This window comes from Piliocolobus tephrosceles, chromosome 21 (genome assembly GCF_002776525.5).
Source record: "Piliocolobus tephrosceles isolate RC106 chromosome 21, ASM277652v3, whole genome shotgun sequence".
Classification (NCBI taxonomy): domain Eukaryota; kingdom Metazoa; phylum Chordata; class Mammalia; order Primates; family Cercopithecidae; genus Piliocolobus; species Piliocolobus tephrosceles.
In genome coordinates, this window is record NC_045454.1 from 17463703 (window position 1) to 17483482 (window position 19780).

At 39.2% G+C, this 19780-nt stretch overlaps 1 protein-coding gene across 8 annotated transcripts; it reads left to right on the forward strand.

The window, feature by feature from the left end:
* Positions 1-1040: 1040 nt before the first annotated feature.
* Positions 1041-18917, forward strand: ZNF780A (zinc finger protein 780A). 8 transcript variants are annotated; one of them, XM_023229482.1, is made up of 6 exons: positions 1041-1072; positions 1751-1821; positions 7092-7145; positions 8663-8789; positions 9980-10075; positions 15711-18917. In XM_023229482.1, the coding sequence occupies exons 3-6, from the start codon at positions 7137-7139 to the stop codon at positions 17402-17404; spliced, it is 1926 nt and encodes a 641-aa protein (XP_023085250.1). In that variant the 5' UTR covers positions 1041-1072; positions 1751-1821; positions 7092-7136; the 3' UTR covers positions 17405-18917. The 8 variants fall into 8 exon arrangements, with proteins under 8 accessions (XP_023085250.1, XP_023085248.1, XP_023085255.1 ...); XM_023229480.2 differs by having other exon boundaries at positions 1052-1115; positions 1427-1821; XM_023229481.2 differs by lacking the exon at positions 1041-1072 and adding an exon at positions 1076-1160 and having other exon boundaries at positions 1427-1821.
* Positions 18918-19780: the final 863 nt, after the last annotated feature.

Sequence of the window (19780 nt, forward strand, 5' to 3'; positions counted from 1 at the left end):
TGTCCTTGCAATAGTGTGCTCAGAATGATGGTTTCCAGCTTTATCCATGTCCCTACAAAGGACATGAACTCATCCTTTTTTATAGCTGCATAGTATTCCATGGTGTATATGTGCCACATTTTCTTAATCCAGTCTATCATTGATAGACATTTGGGTCTGACTTTTTAAAAATCCAGTCTGTCAGTCTTTTTAAATTAAGGTGTTTAGACCATTTACATTTAATGTGATTTTTGATATGGTTGAGTTGATTATCTTGTTATTCGTTTTCTGTCACAATTCTGGAATAAAAAGACGTTTTGCTCTTTAGTATTCCATGTTTCCTCCTTATGTAGCATAGGAAACTAGAAAAATGATTTTGAAAGTTCAGTGTTGCTAGACTATAACAGTGAAACAGGCTCTTCCTAGGAAAAGCAAGCCCTTTTTTGCATTTGTTTATACTATTTTAACAAAGTGTTAATTATTCATCCTTCAAGATAAAGCAAGTAATTCTCTGTGTATTTTTATCCGTTTCCATGTCGTCCTGAATCACGTTTTTCTCTCCAGGTAACAGGAACATTGCCTCGAGGAATCCAGGATATTTGATTCTGAAATCTCCAATATGAACCATACTTCCTCTCCTAGTATATAACCAACAAATTCTTTAGTTCAAGCTTTTCAAATTTATCCTAAGTCTCCTTCAAATAGCACAGAGAAGTGGAAGCCTATTGCTGGGAGTTAAAGCACCCACATCTTGACATAATTTTACTTTAAATTCTTCTTTCTTCTTTAAAAGTTCTGCTCATTTGCATTCTCCATGGAGAGAAAAAGCAAGTTATACTGACGCTCCGAGAGGGAAACGCTCCTCTCAGATGGGGATCCTCGCCCAAGGCAGAAACCTGTGCACCCCGCGGGCTGGAACTCCCACGAATCCAGTAGGCTCGGCTCCCTTAGGGGTCAGCCCCCATAGTATGCTGGGATCAACCTGAGTGGATCAGAGCTCAAGGCTTCTGAGGCCTTTTCTGATCAGGACTGTATTTCCCAGCGGCCACCGCGCCAGTTCACTTCCGGTCTGCAGGGGTAGACGACATAGTGGGTGAGGTCTTCACGTCCGAGGAAGAGATCCGTGGCTGCGGGAGGTCTCTGCGGTCTGGGGCTGGAGCCTGACTGACCAGACAGTGCGGGTGGGCTAGAGGGAGGTGCTCAGAGTAGAAACCCCGGGACGCAGACGGGATCTGTCGGATCCCCTGGCGTGCGTGTGCGCGGGCATCAGAGGAGGGGGATTGTGAGATCATGAGTGACGGAGGGGACTGTGTGAGTGTGTGCGTGAGGCCCTATGCACAGGCCCGGGAAGGCGTGTGGACGCAGCGCACTTTGCTGGGGCTGTGTGAGTGTCACTATGCCGGTGCCCATAAGCTCTTGCTGCTGCCTCTCTCTTTCCCCTTCACAGCTGCGGGGACTGCAGCAGAGCGGTGGCCCCAGTAGGGAGGTCAGATATTGAGCCAAGAATGAAGCTTTACACAAGAAAGCGCAGAAGTGCCCCCGACTGTTCCCCAGGAGGGCAGCTACATGTTGAGAACCACAGCGTCCTCAGAGCTCTGTCCCCAGAAAGCAGCTCCAAACTGGTTGTACTGGTTGAACCGATTCCGCCTCCTTTTACTTCCTATTTCGTGTGAAATGAGGGAAATTGTGGCCATGGAGGGAGGGTGCTTTCAAACTTAGTCTGCGCTCCAAGAAAAACCTGGAGTCTCACGCTTGCCGTACCCTTCCCCAGTCGTGTTATTATCCAAAAGAAGCACCTGGAGGAAGATGAGAGCATTATTTCTGCACATCTAAAAGTCAAGGGTGAGTTCGTGCTTTGTATTTGCTCAAGAAATGCGTTTTTGACCTTAGAATATTGAGATTCCCGTAAATTTTCAGTGAATCTAGGGGGATATGCAAATTCATTGGTACATCCTCCTTCACCTTTCCACTTAATATTCACAAAACCATTTGGCAAATCTTTCACACCTTCCTGTGCGCTTTTTCGAAGCTGGCATGGAAATACACCTCCAGTAGTTAATATTAAAACTCCATTTTAGACCCATATTTGGCAAGGAGGAGATTAGTGTTTAGGTGGAATAACACACCAGACATCAGTTGGTCTTTACAGACCTCCTTTTCCAAACAGGGAAGAATGGAGATGGTTGGATGATTTCCATTAGTCTGTGAGGCATTCGGGAGTGGAAAAGTGACCGCACAGAAATTGGTATCAACAAGAGCCAGGATTTTTCCAGGGAGTCCATGAGATGATATTTGTAATACCTGCCAGATCTCTCTCAGGTTTGGCAGCTCCCGTTGTGTTTTGGGCGTGTGTGTGTGTGTGTGTGTGTGTGTGGACTGTGAGAGGCAATACATTGTTGTGGTTAAGAATAGGGAAGTGGATCCAGAGTATCTGGGTTGGAATGTTGATTCTGTCATTAGAATGAATTAATATTGTAAAGCTCCTTAGAGCACAGATAGGTGTATAATAACGTTTAATATGTTTTAACTGTTGTTTTTGTGTAGTCATTTTAAGTCATTCCCCTTGACTGTCTATAGAACAGGAGCATTGGGAATATGTGATTCATTGCAATTGCTGCTTGTATATTAAGAAAATGAGTGAGGTGCTCAAATGATCTAGGACAGAAATTCTTTTTAAATCGACAGATATAATTGTATGTATTTATCATGTGCAACATGATGTTTTATGGTATGTATAAATTGTGGAATGAGTAAATCTAGCTAATTAACAATGCATTACCTCACATAGTTATCATTTTTGTGGTAAGAACACTTAATATCCACTCTCCTAGCATTTTTCAAGGCTACAGAATATTGTTATTAATTGTAGATACCGTGTTGTGTAATAGATCTCTTGAACTTATTTCTCCTCCTGAAATTTTGTATCCTGTGACCAACATTTCCCCAGTCAACACTGCCCTCCTTCCTCCCTCACCCACGTTATTCCAGATCTGTAAATACCATTCTACTCTCCACTTCTGTGATATCAACTCTTTTAGATTTGGCTGATGAGTGAGATCATGCGTCTTTCTGTGCTTGGCTTACTTCACTTAATATGATGTTCTCCAGGCTCATCCATGTTTTTGCAAATGACAGAATTTCCTGCTTTTTATGGCTAAATAGTATTCTCTTGTGTATATATACCTGCATATATACCACATTTTCTTTATGTTAGACACTCATTCATTGTTAGACACGTAGGTTTGATGCCATATCTTGGCTATTGTGAATAGTGCTGTAATAAACATAGCTGTGCTGATATCTCTTTGACATACGAATTTCATTTCCTTTGGAGATATATTCCCAGTATTGGGATTACTGGATCATATGGTAGTTGTATTTGTAACTTTTTGAGTAACCTCCATACTGTTTTACATAATGGCTGCGCCCATTTACATTCTTGCCCACAGTGTGCAAGAGTTCCCATTTCTCTACATTCTTGCCAATACTTGTTAACATTTGTCTTTCTAGTAGCCACCCTAACAGGTATGAGGTAATATCTTATTGCAGGTTTAATTTTCGTTTCCCTTATGATTAGTGATGTTGAGTATTTTTTCATATACTGTTGGCCATTTTTTATGTCTTCTTTTGGGATGTGCCTATTCGGGTCCTTTGCCCATCTTTTAATCAGGTTTTTTTTTTTTGCTGTTGAGTTGTTTGACTTCCTCATATATTTTGGATCTTAATCTCTTATCATATATATGGTTGCAAATATTTTCTCTCATTCCACAAGGTGTCTCTTCACTTTGTTGTTTCCTTTTCTGTGCAGAAGCTTTTTAGCTTGATATCATTTCATTTGTTCATTTTTGCTTTTGTTGCCTTTGCTTTTGAGGTCATATCCCAAAAAAAATCATTGCTCAGATCAGTTTCATAAAACTTTCCCCCTATGTTTTCTTCTATTTGTTTCATAGTTTAGGATCTTACATTTAAGTATTTAATCTGTTTAGAGTTGATTTTTGTATAATGGTTTGAGATAAGGGTCTAATTGCATTTTTCTGCATATGGATACCTACTTTTCACAGTAGTATTTTTTGAAGAGTCTTTTCCCCCATTGTATGTTCTTGGCACCCTCCTCAAAACTCAGTTGGTTATAAATATATGGATTTATTCTGGGCCTCTCTATTCTGTTTCTTTGGTTTATGTGTCTTTTTTCATGTCAGTACCCTGCTGTTTTGGTTACTATAGCTTTGTAGTATATATTGAAGTCAGATAGTTTGATGCCTCCAACTTTGTTCCTTTTGCTCAAGATTGCTTTAGCTATTTGGGTCTTTTGTGGTTCTATACAAATTTTAGTATTTTTTGTTTTTTCCTATTTCTGTAAGGAATGTAGGACAGAAATTCTTACCCTGAGTTCTTGTGACTCCATTTATGGTCTCAGGGACCAAAAGCTCTTGAAATAAAATATTGAAATATTATAGAAATTTATAAATGTGGGTTTTAGAGGGAGAAATAGTGTATCATTTCATAAGATTATAAAAAAATTTATGTGACCCATGAGGTTTGGATCCATTGATCTAGATAGAACATTGTTTCTCAGCTGGGGTGATGTTTAGAAACTTTTGGTTGTCATGATGTCAGGGAGGGTGCTACTTAGATCTAATGGATGGAGGTCAGGAATGCTGCTGAACATTGTATTATGCACAGGATAGCTCTCCCCACTCCCCCAACTAAGAATTACTTAGCACAATATGTCATTAGTGCCTAGAGTGAGAAACCGTGGTCTAGAATCAAAAGATTATGATATCTGGAATGACATTGTAAATGATCTTGTATAAACTAAGTGTTCTGTAATACAGAAATCATTAAGTTAATCATATTAGACCCAAGTGATAGAGTATTATGCAGGTAATAAAATGATGTCTATAAGGAATTATGAAAAGAAAAATATTTGATATATCATTAAGCAATATTCATGCTATGAGCAATAATACTCAAGAAAATGTTGCATGAGACGGGGTACGGTGGCTCACACCTGTAATCCCAGCGCTTCTGGAGGCTGAGACAGGCAGATCATTTGAGGTCAGGAGTTTGAGACCAGCCTTGCCAACATGGTGAAGCCTTGTCTCTGCTAAAAATACAAAAACTAGCCAGGGGTGGTGGCAGGTGCCTGTAATCCCAGCTACTCAGGAGGCTGAGGCAGGAGAATTGCTTGAACCTGGGAGGCAGAGGTTGCAGTGAGCTGAGATCAGGCCACAGCACTCCAGCCTGGGTGACAGAGCAAGACTTCACACCGCCCCCCCAAAAGAAATTGTTATATTGTATATGAATCCCATATACTAAGATAGGGTTTTTGTATAAGATTTCTGTAAGAATCATATCTAAAGGCATTCAATAAGAATTATATCTAAAATAATATTTTAATTGGTTATTTGGTGAAGAAGGAAACCAAACATGGTGGTGTATATTCCACAAATTTTCTCACATAGTTTGCAAATGCCACTTATCTGCATTGTGTTCATTCGAAGAAGAATCTTGATAATGAGAATATCTAATTATATTGGTGAGATACAGCTAAAGGATATTAGAACTACCTGATGTTATTTTTTATAGTCACATTAACCTCTTGTTGAACCTCATGACAGGCTCAGGTTTTTTTCCTGATAACGCTGTTTTTATTTTTTACTTCGAAAGTAGAAATAAACTATCATTAATGCATACAAGACATTGGTTGGGGACTTGCAGAAAATTTTTTCTAGAAATTGTTCCAACATACATAGAAAAACATAGACATCTTAGTGTTGGTCAAGAATTGGAAAATAAAGGAAACAAACTCGTTAAGTAAAAACAACAGCTCATTAGATTATCCTGATTTTTTCCCCCCAAGTTCAAAGGGAGATATCTAAATAAAAAGTGTCTTTCATCTAATTTGGAGAAGTTTCCTCTTAGGAAAGAAATGTGTATATACATTTATATATGTCCATATATAGAGAGGCATACACACACGTGTATATATGAATATAACTATAAATATTCCAAGTTAATACCTGGATGTAGTTACAATTTTTTTTTTTTTCTGACATGAAGTCTTGTTCTGTTGCCAGGCTGGAGTGCAGTGGCGCAATCTCGGCTCACTGCAACCTCTGCCTCCTGGGTTCAAGCGATTCTCATGCCTCAGCTTCCCGAGTAGCTGGGATTACAGGCATGTGACACCACCCCCAGCTAATTTTTGTATTTTTAGTAGAGACGGGGTATCACTATGTTGGCCAGGATGGTCTCGATCTCCTGACCTCATGATCTGCCTGCCTTGGCCTCCCAAAGTGCTGGGATTACAGGTGTGAGCCACCGTGCCCGGCCATACCTTTTTGCTTCTTAAGCAAAAAGAAGAAAATTGGAGCTACTCAGAGGAGAACTCTGAACATGCATATAATTTTCTAAATTTTTTTCTATTGATGTCTGTTAGTCTTTTTATTAATATTTCTATATACATATATTTTACAAATGTAATCATATTATCCTGTTTTGTAATCTGATTTTTCTGTTAATCATAGAATACCACGTATTCTATTACATGGATGTTCTAAACTGTATTAACCAACTGGCTTTTGCTGAACTCAGAATGCTGAACACTGCCCTTGCAATTCTGTCTATATATCCTTTCCAGTTCTCATGCCTTGCCCCACTGCACCCAATCCTGATTTCACAAACAGGTTCTGGAGTGGATGATGCGATCCCTTCTCAGCTTTGAAAGGTGGGACTAGGGGAGGAGGATCTGCTTAGGGCAGGATCAGAGGTCCAGTCCTAGGCCAAGATAGGTATCCCAAGAATAGAGGACTGTCTGGAAGCCACAACTTCAAGGCAGAAATGCCTGTGCTCAGCATTCATGCTTCTGCCACAGGTTGCCTTGGATGTAGGTGAGAGCTTGGTTTCATCCCGACTCCACATGTTCACTGCCAGTTTATTTGTGAGAAAGTGTGTGTGGGGACAAGGGGAGTGATGGGAGGTGGTGGAAGTGTGCATGTTAGCAGGAGTAGCTGAGAAATAGGAATGGAGAATAAAATAGTTATTTGCTTCAATGCTTTGAGAGCATTGAGACACAGCTTTAATTATGGCCTTTTTTTGTTGTTGTTTTCCAGGGGAGAAGCACGAGGAAGATTGACCAATTTTGTAATTCTAGAAACATGGTCCATGTAAGTTGGTATTTCTCTCTTTTCCTTGAAATACAGTGACTTTTGGGTTAGGTGACTGCTATTATTTAACCTGAAGCTTCTTACCTAGGATCTATGATCTTACACCCCAGTTTGTCCCATTATAGTGAAGGTTGGTGACAAAAAAAAAAGAAAGAGTCAGTGTTCTTCCTATTTGTACCTCTGTTTCCTACTGGCTTTGATGTTTTCTTTGAACAGGTTATTCAGTCTGTGCTCTGTGCTCAGACCTTGGTCAGGAAGAATAGTGGAACATGGAGGAATCAGTCCCCACAGGGAAACAGGGTCTTATGGGTTTGATAAGTTACAGATGATTGACCACACTTGGGAACACTTTGAAACTTCACAGACTAGAGCTTTCCAGGTAGCTAAGGTAGAATTCCATAGTGAGTGGCCTCAGTCTGCAAGTGTGACAAGATGTTCTGCTTTATGAGACTTTTAGGAAAGTGATCAGTGAGGATAGTGGGCAGTAACAGGGAGAAGATAATTCAGGGCATGAATGATAGGTGATTATAGATTCTCTGGCTGGACGTGGTGGCTCACGCAGTCCCAGCACTTTGGGAGGCCGAGGCGGGTGGTGGATCACTTGAGGTCAGGAGTTTGAGACCAGCCTGGCCAACATGGTGAAACCCCGTCTCTTCTAACAACAACAACAACAACAACAACAACAACAACAACAATAACAACAAAATTAGCCTATTGTGGTGGTACACACCTGTAATCCCAGCTGCACAGGAGGCTGAGGCAGGAGAATTGCTTGAACCCAGGAGGTGGAGGTTGCAGTGAGCTGCGATCGTGCCACTGCACTCCAGCCTGGGTAACAGAGTGAGACTTTGTCTTAGAAAAAAAAAATTATCAGAATTGGGAAAATCCTTAGAGGCCCTGGCTATCCTCAATGTATAAATAGAAAAAAATGAATAAATCTGTCAGTTATATTGACTTTCATGCAGCTTATAAAAATCATTTGTCATGACAAGAAAAAATACTTTTGCTATCATCTCATACCATAATGAGCTTGAGGATTAAGAACATTCTTCAATTTTATGCAACCCCCACCTTTTTTTTTTTTTTTTTCTGAGACAGGGTCTTGCTCTGTGGCCCAGGCTGCAGTGCAGTGGCGTGATCACAGTTCACTGTAGCCTTGAACTCCTGGGCTCGAGCTATACTCCTACCTCAGCCTCCCAAGTAGCTGGGACTACAGGTACGTGATACCACACACAGTTACTTGTTTAATTTTTGCAGAGACAGGATATCATTATGTTGCCCAGGCTAGTCTCAAACTCCTGGGCTCAAGCAGTCCTCCCACCTCGACCTCCTGAGTAGCTGGGACTATAAGGATGAGCCACCATGCTCAGCCAGCAGCAGGATTCTTGAAGAATGTGCAGGTACTCTGTGAATTTCCATATTGCTTTTTTCTTACAGTATACTCCTTCACTTCCTCTCATTTCGTCTTGAAACAATTTTCTTCAATTTCACTTTAATACATGTGTTTGTGGTTTCAGGGATCAGTGACATTCAGGGATGTGGCCATCGACTTCTCTCAGGAGGAGTGGGAGTGCCTGCAGCCTGAACAGAGGACCTTGTACAGGGACGTGATGTTGGAGAACTACAGCCACCTGATCTCACTGGGTAAGGTCATTGGTCCCAGTTATTTTTGTGTCTGTTCTCTGGAATATTAGCTTTCTTCACCGTGAATTTCAGGGCTATCTTTTAAGAGGTGGCTGAATTCCTTCTTCTTGTTCCCAAAGGAATGGATTGAGATTTGTTGGGTTGAAAACAGGCACCTCCCCTGGAGCCCCTGCATCTTGCCTACTCCACAGTGGCCTCCATTACGCTGGTCCTCTCTGTAATTGCCTCTCTCTGTCCATGACCATGGGGCTGAATTTGAAATCTTGTACGTTCATTGAAAGATATTGTCTAAGAACCAGGTTTCATATTATGTTTGATGTCAGAATTACTGTAGATTTTCTGTTTGTTGGTTTGTTTTTGTTTTTCTGGCCCACCTGTAAGGAGAAGAGTGTCTTGAATTTTTCTATCAAAGAAACCTCTATGATCACTGGGAGGTTGAGGCTGCAGTGAGCTGTACCCATCACTGCACTCCAGCCTGGGCAATAGATTGAGACCTTGTCTGAAAATCAAAAACAGACAAACAAAAATGTCTGTTATTTACATATACTGATTGGGTTGACAGAAATTCATTTAACACTAAAGTGAATGCATTTCATTTCCTTCAGTAAACATTGCGTTACTTGTTTTGTAGCTGAAAGTTTCAGGCCATGGAGTTTATGTATTTTCATTGAGTGAATATACTGAGTGAGCTGTACATGTCTAAGGATGCAAAATAAATGACAATAATAAACATAATCTTGACTTTGTGCTACTGTGTATCAGGTAATGTTAGAAGTATTTTACTTACATTAACTTATTTAGTCTTAGTATCAATCCTATAAAATAGGTATTATATCATCCCCATTTAAGAGCTGGGAAAACTGAAGGACAGAGTTTAAATGACTTACCTGAGGTCATACTGCTAGTGAGTAGCAGAGACAGGATTTGAACGCGGCAGTCTGGCTTGTAGTTTCCTGCTCTCAACCATTCAGTTATACCTCTTTTTGAGGGATAAGATTCTGAGTTTAAATGAAAGAAAGTCCTTTTCTAACATAGTTAGAAAAGAGTTCTCTTACTCGACCTCTCTTATCTGAAGTCTCTTCTCAATATTGTTTTGACTTGTAATTTATTATAAATTTAAGCAGGTCACAAAGATTTGAAAAAGAAGTTTTGTATTAAAAAATTCTACATGTGTCATTTCTTTTACGCAGGAAGTTCTATTTCTAAACCAGATGTGATTACGTTACTTGAGCAAGAGAAAGAGCCCTGGATGGTTGTAAGGAAAGAAACAAGCAGATGGTATCCAGGTAAGTGAGGGTAAAGCAGGCAGGGGGAAGCCATCATTGTCCCGGACAGCCATGTGCTCAGAAAGGAGTCACACCCCTGAGATGTGGTTTGAAAAACTTTCTTCGACGACCTAAGTTGTATTGGATAAAAATGCCCAAGACCTGGGAAGGAAGTAAAGATTACAGCAGAAGCCGTCGCCAGGGAACTTCATCATTTACTAATCACCTAATTTCTGTTCTCTTATTTCCTTCCCCTTTTAGTGGAGTAAGTTCCCTCTGTTTTTCCCAGTGTAAACTTTTTTTTTTTTTTTAAATGGAATCTTACTCTGTCCTGCAATGTGGAGTGCACTGATGTGATCTTGACTCACTGCAACCTCTGCCTCTTGGGTTCAGGCAATTCTCATGCCTCAGCTTCCCAAGTAGCTGGGATGACAGGTGCCCACCAGCGCACCTGGCTAATTTTTGTATTTTTAGTAGAGATGAGGTTTCACCATGTTGGCCAGGTTGTTCCTGAACTCCTGACCTCAGGTGATCTGCCCACCTCAGCCTCCTAAATTCCTGGGATTACAGGCGTGAGCCATCGTGCCCAGCCCATTTGCCAACTTTTTAATAGGATTTTTTTTTTTTTTGCTGTTATTTGAGTCTTGTCAGAGAAATAGTTGCAAATAATTTCTCTCAATTAATTTTGTCTATTCCCTCTGTTGATAGTTTCCTTTGTTCTGCAGAAGCGTTTTAGTTTAATACAGTTCCATTGATCTATTTTTGTCTTTGCTGCCTGTGCTTTTGCAGTGTTAACCAGAAAATTTTTGCTTAGGTCAATGTCCTGAAGCACTTCCTTTATGTTTTCTTTTAGTTGTTTTTTAGTTTTGAATCTTACATTTAAGTCTTTAATCCATTTCCAATTGATTTTTGTATATGGTGAGAAATAGGGGTCTGGTTTCATTCTATCGCATATGGATATCCTGTTGCTCCAGCACCATTTCTTTATTTATTTTTAATTATTATTTTCTAACGTTTATTTTAGGTCCAAGGGGACCTAAAATACAGTAAAACTGTATTTACATGAGTGGGTTTGTTTATGGGTAAATTGAACGTTGTGGTGGGTTTGGTGTACAGATTATTTCACCACCCAGATAATAAGCATAGTACCCAATAGGTAGTTTTTGGGTCTTCGTCCTCCAACCCTCTACTCTCAAGTAGGCCCTGATGTCTGTTGTTCTGTTCTTTGTGTCCATGTGTACTCGGTGTTTAGCTCCCACTTATGAATGAGAATATGTAGTCTTTGGTTTTCTGTTCCTTCATTAATTTGCTTAGGATAATGGCATCCAGTGCCATCCATATTGCTGCACATAATCTTGTTCTTTTTTATAGTTATGTAGTATTCCTTGGGGTATATGTACCACATTTTCTTTAGCCAGGTGGTTAACCATTCATGGACATTTAAGTTGATTCCATGTCTTTGCTATTATGAATAGTGCTACAATAAACGTAGGCATTCATGTACCTTTAGGTTAGAACTATTTTCTTTTTTTGTTTCTTCCTTGTATGGTTTTTGTTTCATGGTATGCCAGCTTCATAGAATGAGTTAAAGAGAATTTTCTCCTCTGAAATTTTTTGGAATAGTTTGAGGAGAATTGGTATTAGTTCTTTGTTTGGTAGATAAAATTCAGCAGTGAAGTCATCAGTCCTGGAGTTTTCTTTTTTGGGCGACATTTTATTACTGATTCAGTCTCATTACTCATTATTGGCCTGTTCAGGTTTTCTGTTTCGATGATCTTTTCTGTTTCTGTGGTGTCAGTGGTAATATCTCCTTTTTTATTTCTGATTTTGCTTATTCTCTTTTCTTCTTGGTTAGTCAAGCTAGTGGTTTATTCATTATATTTATGTTTTTTAAAAAACAACTTTTCATTTCATTGATCTTTTGTATTATTTAGTCTGTATTTTATTTAGTTCTGCCCTGATTTCATTGGATTGTTTATTTGAAATCTTTCTGCTTTTTCAATATTGGTGTTTATTGCCATCAACTTCACTCTTGGCAGTGCTTTTGCTGTATCCCATAGGTTTTGCTATGTTGAATTCTGATTTTCATTTGTTTCAAGAAATTTTTTGATTTCCTCCTTACTTTCTTCCTTGACCCAGTGGATATGTATGAGCAGGTTGTTTAATTTCCATGTGTTGTACAGTTTCCAAAGTTCCTCTTATTACTGATTTCTTGTTCTATTCCATGTCTGAGAAAATACTTGATATAATATTGGTTTTGAAGAATTTGTTAAGAATTGCATCCTAACATATGGTCTATCCTAGAGAATGTTCTGTGTGCTAATGAGAGTATGTGTATTCTGTAGCTATTTGATGAAATGTTCAGTAAATGTCTGGTAGGCCTGTTTTGTCCAATGTGAAGTTTAAATCCAATGTTTCTTTGTTAATTTTCTATCTAGATGATCGTCTAATTCAGAGTGGGGTGTTGAAGTCCCCAGTGATTATTGCCCTGGAGTAGTATATCTCTCTCCGTTTTGATCTAATAATATTCACCTTATATATCTGGGTGTTCTGGTGTTGGGATTATAGTATGTTTAGAATTATTATATCCTCTTGCTGAATTGATCCCTTTATCATTATACCATGACCTTTTTTGTCTCTTTTTGCTGCTTTTGACTTAAAATCTTTTTTGTCTGATATAAATATAGCTATTCCTGCTCACTTTTGGTTTCCATTTGCATAGAATATCTTTTACTATTCCTTTACTTTCAATCCATATGTTTCTTTACCAGTGAGATGAGTCTCTTGTTGGCAGCATATAATTGGGTCACTTTTTTTATTCCATTCAGCCAGTCTATATCTTTTAGATGAAAAGTTTAATCAATTTACATTCAATGTGATTACTGATATGTGAGGGCTTATTCTTGTCATTTTATTAATTGATTTCTAATTGATTTGTATATCCTTTGTTCCTTTGTTTCTCTTTTATTTTTTATCATTGTGGTTTGGTTGTTTTCTATAGGGATAACATTTGAGTTCTTTCTCTTTATTTGTGTGTTTGCTGTGTCAGTGGGTTTTATAATTTTGTATGTTTTCACAATGGTAGATACTATTTCACTTCTAAGTGTAGGACTCTTAAGCATATCTTGTAGAGCTGGTCTACCCTCAGCTTTTGTCTGGGAAATATTATTTCTTCTTCATTTATGTTGGATAATTTGCTGAGGATAGTATCCTTGAATGGCAAGTTTTTTCTTTCAACATTTTGAATGTATCATTTCATTCTCTCTCATTTCTTTCTGTTGAGAAATCTGCTCTTTGGCTGATGAGAGTTCCCTTGTAAGTAAGTAGATGCTTTTCTCTTGCTGTTTTTAGTATTCTCTCTTTGTCTTTGACTTTTGTATTTTGACCATAATGTGCCATGGAGAAGACCTTTTTGTGTTGTTACCTATTTGGGTATCTCTGAGCTTCCTGTATCTGGATATCTACATCTCTTGCTAGAGTTAGAAAGTTTCCAGCTATTATTTCATTAAATAGATTTTCTTTCCTTTATTTTTTCTCTTCATCTCTGGGACCTCAAAATTTCAAATATTTGGTTGTTTTATGATGTCCCATACAGGGTCTTTATTTCTTCTCTTTTTCTTTTTCTGTTTTTGTTTGACTGGGTTATTTCAAAAGAATTGGCTTTATGTTCTGAGATTCTTCTACTTGATGTAGTCTGTTGTTGAAGATTTTTAATGTATTTTATATTTTATTCAATGAATTATTCAGTTTCAGAATTTCTGTTTGGTTCTTTTTTATAATGAAATTGCTAAATTTCTTCTTCTTATCCTGAAGTTTTTTTTTTTTTTTTTTTTTTTTTTCTGATTTCTTTGTATTGTTCTTCCAAATTCTCTTGTATCTCGCTTAGCTTCTTTAATATAATTATTTTGCTAGGATATAACATTTTCCCCCCATTGGAATGTTTCTGGACAATTATTATGTTCCTGTGGAGATGTCATGTTTCCTTCTTTTTTTTTTTTTTTGTTACTTCCTGTGTTTATTCTCATTTTTTTGAATTTGCTTTTGTAGGGGAGGCTTTTTTCCTAAAGATGTATCTATGGTTAATAGGGTTGGATAGAGCATTTTCACTTTGATTCTGGGTGTGTGCAGTAGTGTTGTTATGTAGTATTATGATTTTTTTTTTTTTTTTTTTTTTTTACTGTAAACAGTGTCATTGGTGTCTGTGATTTCTTCATTGGCTTTGGTTGTGATGGTTAGTGGAGGGTATGGTGAAGTTTTATTGGGGATGAGAAGTGATATAGTTTAGGTATTTTCCCCTCTAAATCTCAAGTTGAAATGTAATCCCCAGTGTTGAAGATGGGGCCTAGTGGGAGGTAATTGGATCATGGGAGTTGATTTCTCATGAATGGCTTAGCACCACCCCCTTGGTGCTGTCCTCACAATAGTGAGTTCTTGCAGTACCTGGTTATTAAAAATATATAGCACTTCTCCTTGTTCTCTCTCTTGCTCCTTCTCTTGCTGTGCGACATTCTTTGTCCTGTGCTGCCTTCTTTGATGAGTAAAAGCCCCCTAAGGCCTCCCCAGAAGCTGAGCAGATGCCAGCGCCATGCTTGTACAACCTGCAGAACCATGAGCCAGTTAATACTAATTTTTTCATAAATTACTGCTTTAATGCAAGAATGACCTAGCACTAGGACACTAGGTAGGCAAGTCCCTGGGCTCTGGTGGTGGCAGTAGCAGTCCAGACATGCCTATTTTGGGGCCCCAGGGTAGTCTATGCTGGTAGTAGTATTAGTGTGTCTAGGCACATTGATTCTTTGGCCTCCTTGTGGTTTGGATGATAATGGTATGCTGGGTGGGTGGATGGGTTCTTGGATTCTTGGGCAGCAAGCGTGGCATGGGTGATGGTAGTAGTAGTGAACAGGACAAACTTCTGCCTCCAAAGCAGTAAGTGCTTGGTGTTGGAGGTGACTGTGATGGGCTGGGTGGGCCAGTCCACAGAACATCCGGTTGTGAGTACAGGTAGGTGCCAGTTGTGGAGGTAGCAGCAGGTTATATGGGTCTGACCTCAGGCCTCTGTGATGAGTGCTTAGGTAGCAAAAGTGGTAGATGGATCAGGGTGATCCCCAGGTTCCCAGATGGTGTGCTTGGGGACTTGGGCACAGAGCTGGGTCTGATGGACCTGACCTTAGGCCCCCCAGTTGTACGTGCTGGTTCTTATGGTGAGTAGGGGTGGAGTGATCCCCAGGCCCCTGGCAGTATGCTGCTGTTGATTTTCTTTTCCAATGTGAGTTGAAATTTTCTTGTATATGCCAGTATATTTGGATTGTATCCTGGACATTCTAATTACTGACTATGAAGCTATGGGTCTCATGGTCTTAAGTCCTGTAGAACATATCAATATGTTTCAATAGATAGTCGACCAAGTTAGGTTCAACCTTTGGTGGTTCATTTTCCTATTTTTACATGTACATAACCAGGCTGGCTCGGATGTGCATTTGCTTCCACTGGAAACGGAAGTGATACGAGAAAGGTTCTATCTACCAACTTTGTTGGTTTTGGCTAATAAAACCAATAAAGGTTTTATTGGTTTGAATTGATGGTTTCAGTTGATGAAAGGACTTTGCATGTATGTTACAGGAAAATAAAATAGGTTTGCCTTCTTCATTTCTTTCAGATTTGGAGTCAAAATATGGACCTGAGAAAGTATCTCCAGAAAATGACATATCTGAAGTAAATTTACCCAAACAGGTTATAAAGCACATAAGTACAACTCTTGGCCTCGAGGCCTTTTATTTTAGAAACTACTCAGAATATGGAAGATTTGAGGGACTACAGGGATATCAAGAAGGACGTATCAATCAAAAGATGATCAGCTGTGAAAAACTGCCTACTTATACTCCTCATGCTTCTCTTATTTGCAATACACATAAACCGTATGAATGTAAGGAATGTGGGAAATACTTTAGTCGTAGTGCAAATCTTCTTCAGCATCAGAGTATTCATACTGGAGAGAAACCCTTTGAATGTAAGGAGTGTGGGAAAGCCTTTCGACTTCATATACAATTTACTCGACATCAGAAATTTCATACTGGTGAGAAACCTTTTGAATGTAACAAATGTGGAAAGGCCTTTAGTCTTCTTACCCTGCTTAATCGCCATAAGAACATTCACACAGGTGAGAAACTGTTTGAATGTAAGGAATGTGGGAAGTCCTTTAATCGTAGTTCAAACCTTGTTCAACATCAGAGTATTCATGCTGGCGTAAAACCATATGAATGTAAGGAGTGTGGGAAAGGCTTCAATCGTGGTGCACACCTTATTCAGCATCAGAAAATTCATTCCAATGAGAAACCCTTTGTATGCAAGGAATGTGGGATGGCCTTTCGATATCATTACCAACTTGTTGAACATTGCCAGATTCATACTGGTGAGAAACCCTTTGAATGTAAAGAATGTGGAAAGGCGTTTACTCTTCTGACAAAGCTTGTTCGACATCAGAAGATTCATACTGGTGAGAAACCCTTTGAATGCAGAGAATGTGGGAAGGCCTTTAGTCTTCTCAACCAGCTTAATCGCCATAAGAACATTCACACAGGTGAAAAACCATTTGAATGTAAGGAATGTGGGAAGTCCTTTAATCGTAGCTCAAACCTTGCTCAACATCAGAGTATTCATGCTGGTGTAAAACCATATGAATGTAAGGAGTGTGGGAAAGGCTTTAATCGTGGTGCACACCTTATTCAGCATCAGAAAATTCATTCCAATGAGAAACCTTTTGTATGTAGGGAATGTGAGATGGCCTTTAGATATCATTGCCAACTTATTGAACATTCTCGAATTCATACTGGTGACAAGCCATTTGAATGTAAAGACTGTGGGAAGGCCTTCAATCGTGGCTCGAGCCTTGTTCAACATCAGAGTATTCACACTGGTGAGAAGCCCTATGAATGTAAGGAATGTGGGAAGGCTTTTAGACTTTACCTACAACTTTCTCAACATCAGAAAACTCACACAGGTGAGAAACCCTTTGAATGTAAGGAATGTGGGAAATTCTTCCGTCGTGGTTCAAATCTTAATCAACATCGAAGTATTCATACTGGAAAGAAACCCTTTGAATGTAAGGAATGTGGGAAAGCCTTTCGACTTCATATGCACCTTATTCGACATCAGAAATTGCATACTGGTGAGAAACCCTTTGAATGTAAGGAGTGTGGGAAAGCCTTTCGACTTCATATGCAACTTATTCGACACCAGAAATTGCATACTGGTGAGAAACCCTTTGAATGTAAGGCGTGTGGAAAGGTTTTTAGTCTTCCCACCCAGCTTAATCGCCATAAGAATGTTCACACAGGTGAGAAGCCATCTTGAATGTAAGGAATGTGGAAAATCCTTTAATCATGTCTCAAACCATGTTCAACATCAGAGTATTCATGCTGGTGTAAAACCATGTGAATGTAAGGAGTGTGGGAAAGGCTTCAATCGTGGTTCAAACCTTACTGAGCATCAGAAAATTCATTCCAGTGAGAAACTCTTTGTATGTAAGGAGTGGAGGAAGACCTTTCGATATCATTACCAACTTACTGAACATTACCAAATTCACACTGGTAAAAAAAAAAGCCCTTTGAATGTAAAGAATGTGGAAAGGCCTTTAGTTTTCTGACACAGCTTGCTGGACTTCAGATCATTTATACTGGCGAGAAACCATTTGAATTTGAGGAATGTGGGAAGGCCTTCAATAGTGGCTCAAACCTTATTCAACATCAGTATTCATACGGGTGAGAAACTCTATGAATGTAAGGAGTGTGGGAAAACTTAGATTTAGTTTGGTCCTGACTGCACATCAAAGAATTCATACTGGTATGAAGCCCTGTGAATGTACAGAATGTGGGAAGACCTTTAGTTGTAGCTCAAACATTGTTCAACACGTTAAAATTCATATTGGTGAGAAACCCTGGAATGTAAGGAATGTGGGAAAGCATTTACTGTGGATTATCAGCTTTCTTAACATCAGAAAATTCATAATAGTTAGAAATTTTATGACTATAAGGAGTGTGGACAAGCCTTCACTGTGTATGAAAAATTTACTCAACACCGGAGAGCTCATATTGATGAGAAATCTTGTGAACATAAAAGAATGTGTGAAGAACTTTCATCATGGCCTGGGATTTGCTCAACATCAGGGTATTCATACTTCCGAGAAATCTTTGGGTGTAAGGAATGTGAGGCGTTTTATAGCCACACTAAATACCTTAGTGTTTGGAGAAGATAATTCTTGTGAGAAAGTCTTTGAATGAGGAATATAGGGTAGTTGTTATATTCACAATATACTCCCTGTGAAATACTTTACCAGATACAGGCATACCTCACTGAATTGTGCATTGCAGTTATTGTGTTTTATACAAATTGAAGGTTTGGGGCAACCCTGTGGTGAGCAAGATGATCAGGTCCATTTTCCAAACATCATGTGTGCATTTCATGTCTTTATGTCACATTTTGGTAATTCTCAGAATATTTCAAACTTTTTCATTGTTATGTATCTATCATGGTGATCAATAACCAGTGATTTTTGATGTTACTATTGTAATTGCTTTGGGATACCACAAATCCTGCCCATAAAAGATGGTAAACCTAGTTGATACTTGTGGGTTTGGAAGGAATTGTCAAATATACAACCATATACCCCCACCTAGATTCAAAATTATTAACAAATTTGCACGTTTATATTTTGTATATTTGTTGTACCATTGAGAATAAGTTTTAGACATCATGACACTTTACCCTTTATTTAATCAACATATGTATCACCCAAACATAAAGACAAAATCATATAGCCGTTGTACCATAATTACCCTTAAGGAAACTATTCATAATTCTGTAATATTCCATTTTCAGATTTCTTCATTGGCTTCCAAACCATCTTTTACAGCTATTCATATTCAAAGGAGAATCCATTGCAGAATCTGCATTGCATTTGGTTATCTCTCTTTAGTATATTGTAGCCTGGAAATCCTATGAATGTAGGCTCTCAAAAGCTACAGAGGCTTAAGCCTTATCTTATAAGTCTGGGCCTTTATGTTTTTTATTTCTCCAGGTGATTGTGATACTAACCAGAGTTAGAGAGCCACTGACCTAGGACATTTCTCCTCATTCTTTTTTTTTTTTTTTTTCCGCAGTTGCAAGATTTAATAGAGTGGAAACAGAGCTCCCATACAAAGGCCAGGGGTGGGGGACCCAAAGAGGGTAGCCATTACCGGCTCGAATGCCTGGGTTTATATCCCAATCATTGTCCCTCCCGCTGTGCTCTCAGGCAATAGATGATTGGCTATTTCTTTACCTTCTGTTTTTGCCTAATTGGCATTTTAGTGAACTCTCTTTCCTACCTGATTGGTCAGGTGTGAGCTAAGTTGCAAGGCCCATGTTCAAAGGTGGATGCGGTCACCTTCCCAGCTAGGCTTAGGGATTCTTAGTTGGCCTAGGAAATCCGGCTAGTCCTGTCTCTCAGTAACCCCCTCAACAGGAAAACCCAAGTGCTACTGGGGAGGTTGACCAACGACTGCTCCAACTGCTTCCTGCTGCATTGGGGCATAGTAGAGGTTGTGCAGTTGAGATTTCCTCGGGAGGGGTGCCTTCGATGTCACTGACATCGGAGCATGGGCTAGCAGGCCAGTCCAGGGGTCCGCGGTAGATTTTAGTCATGGACTGCATCTGGGGCTCCATTTGAAGAACAATTTGTAGCTTTAAAGC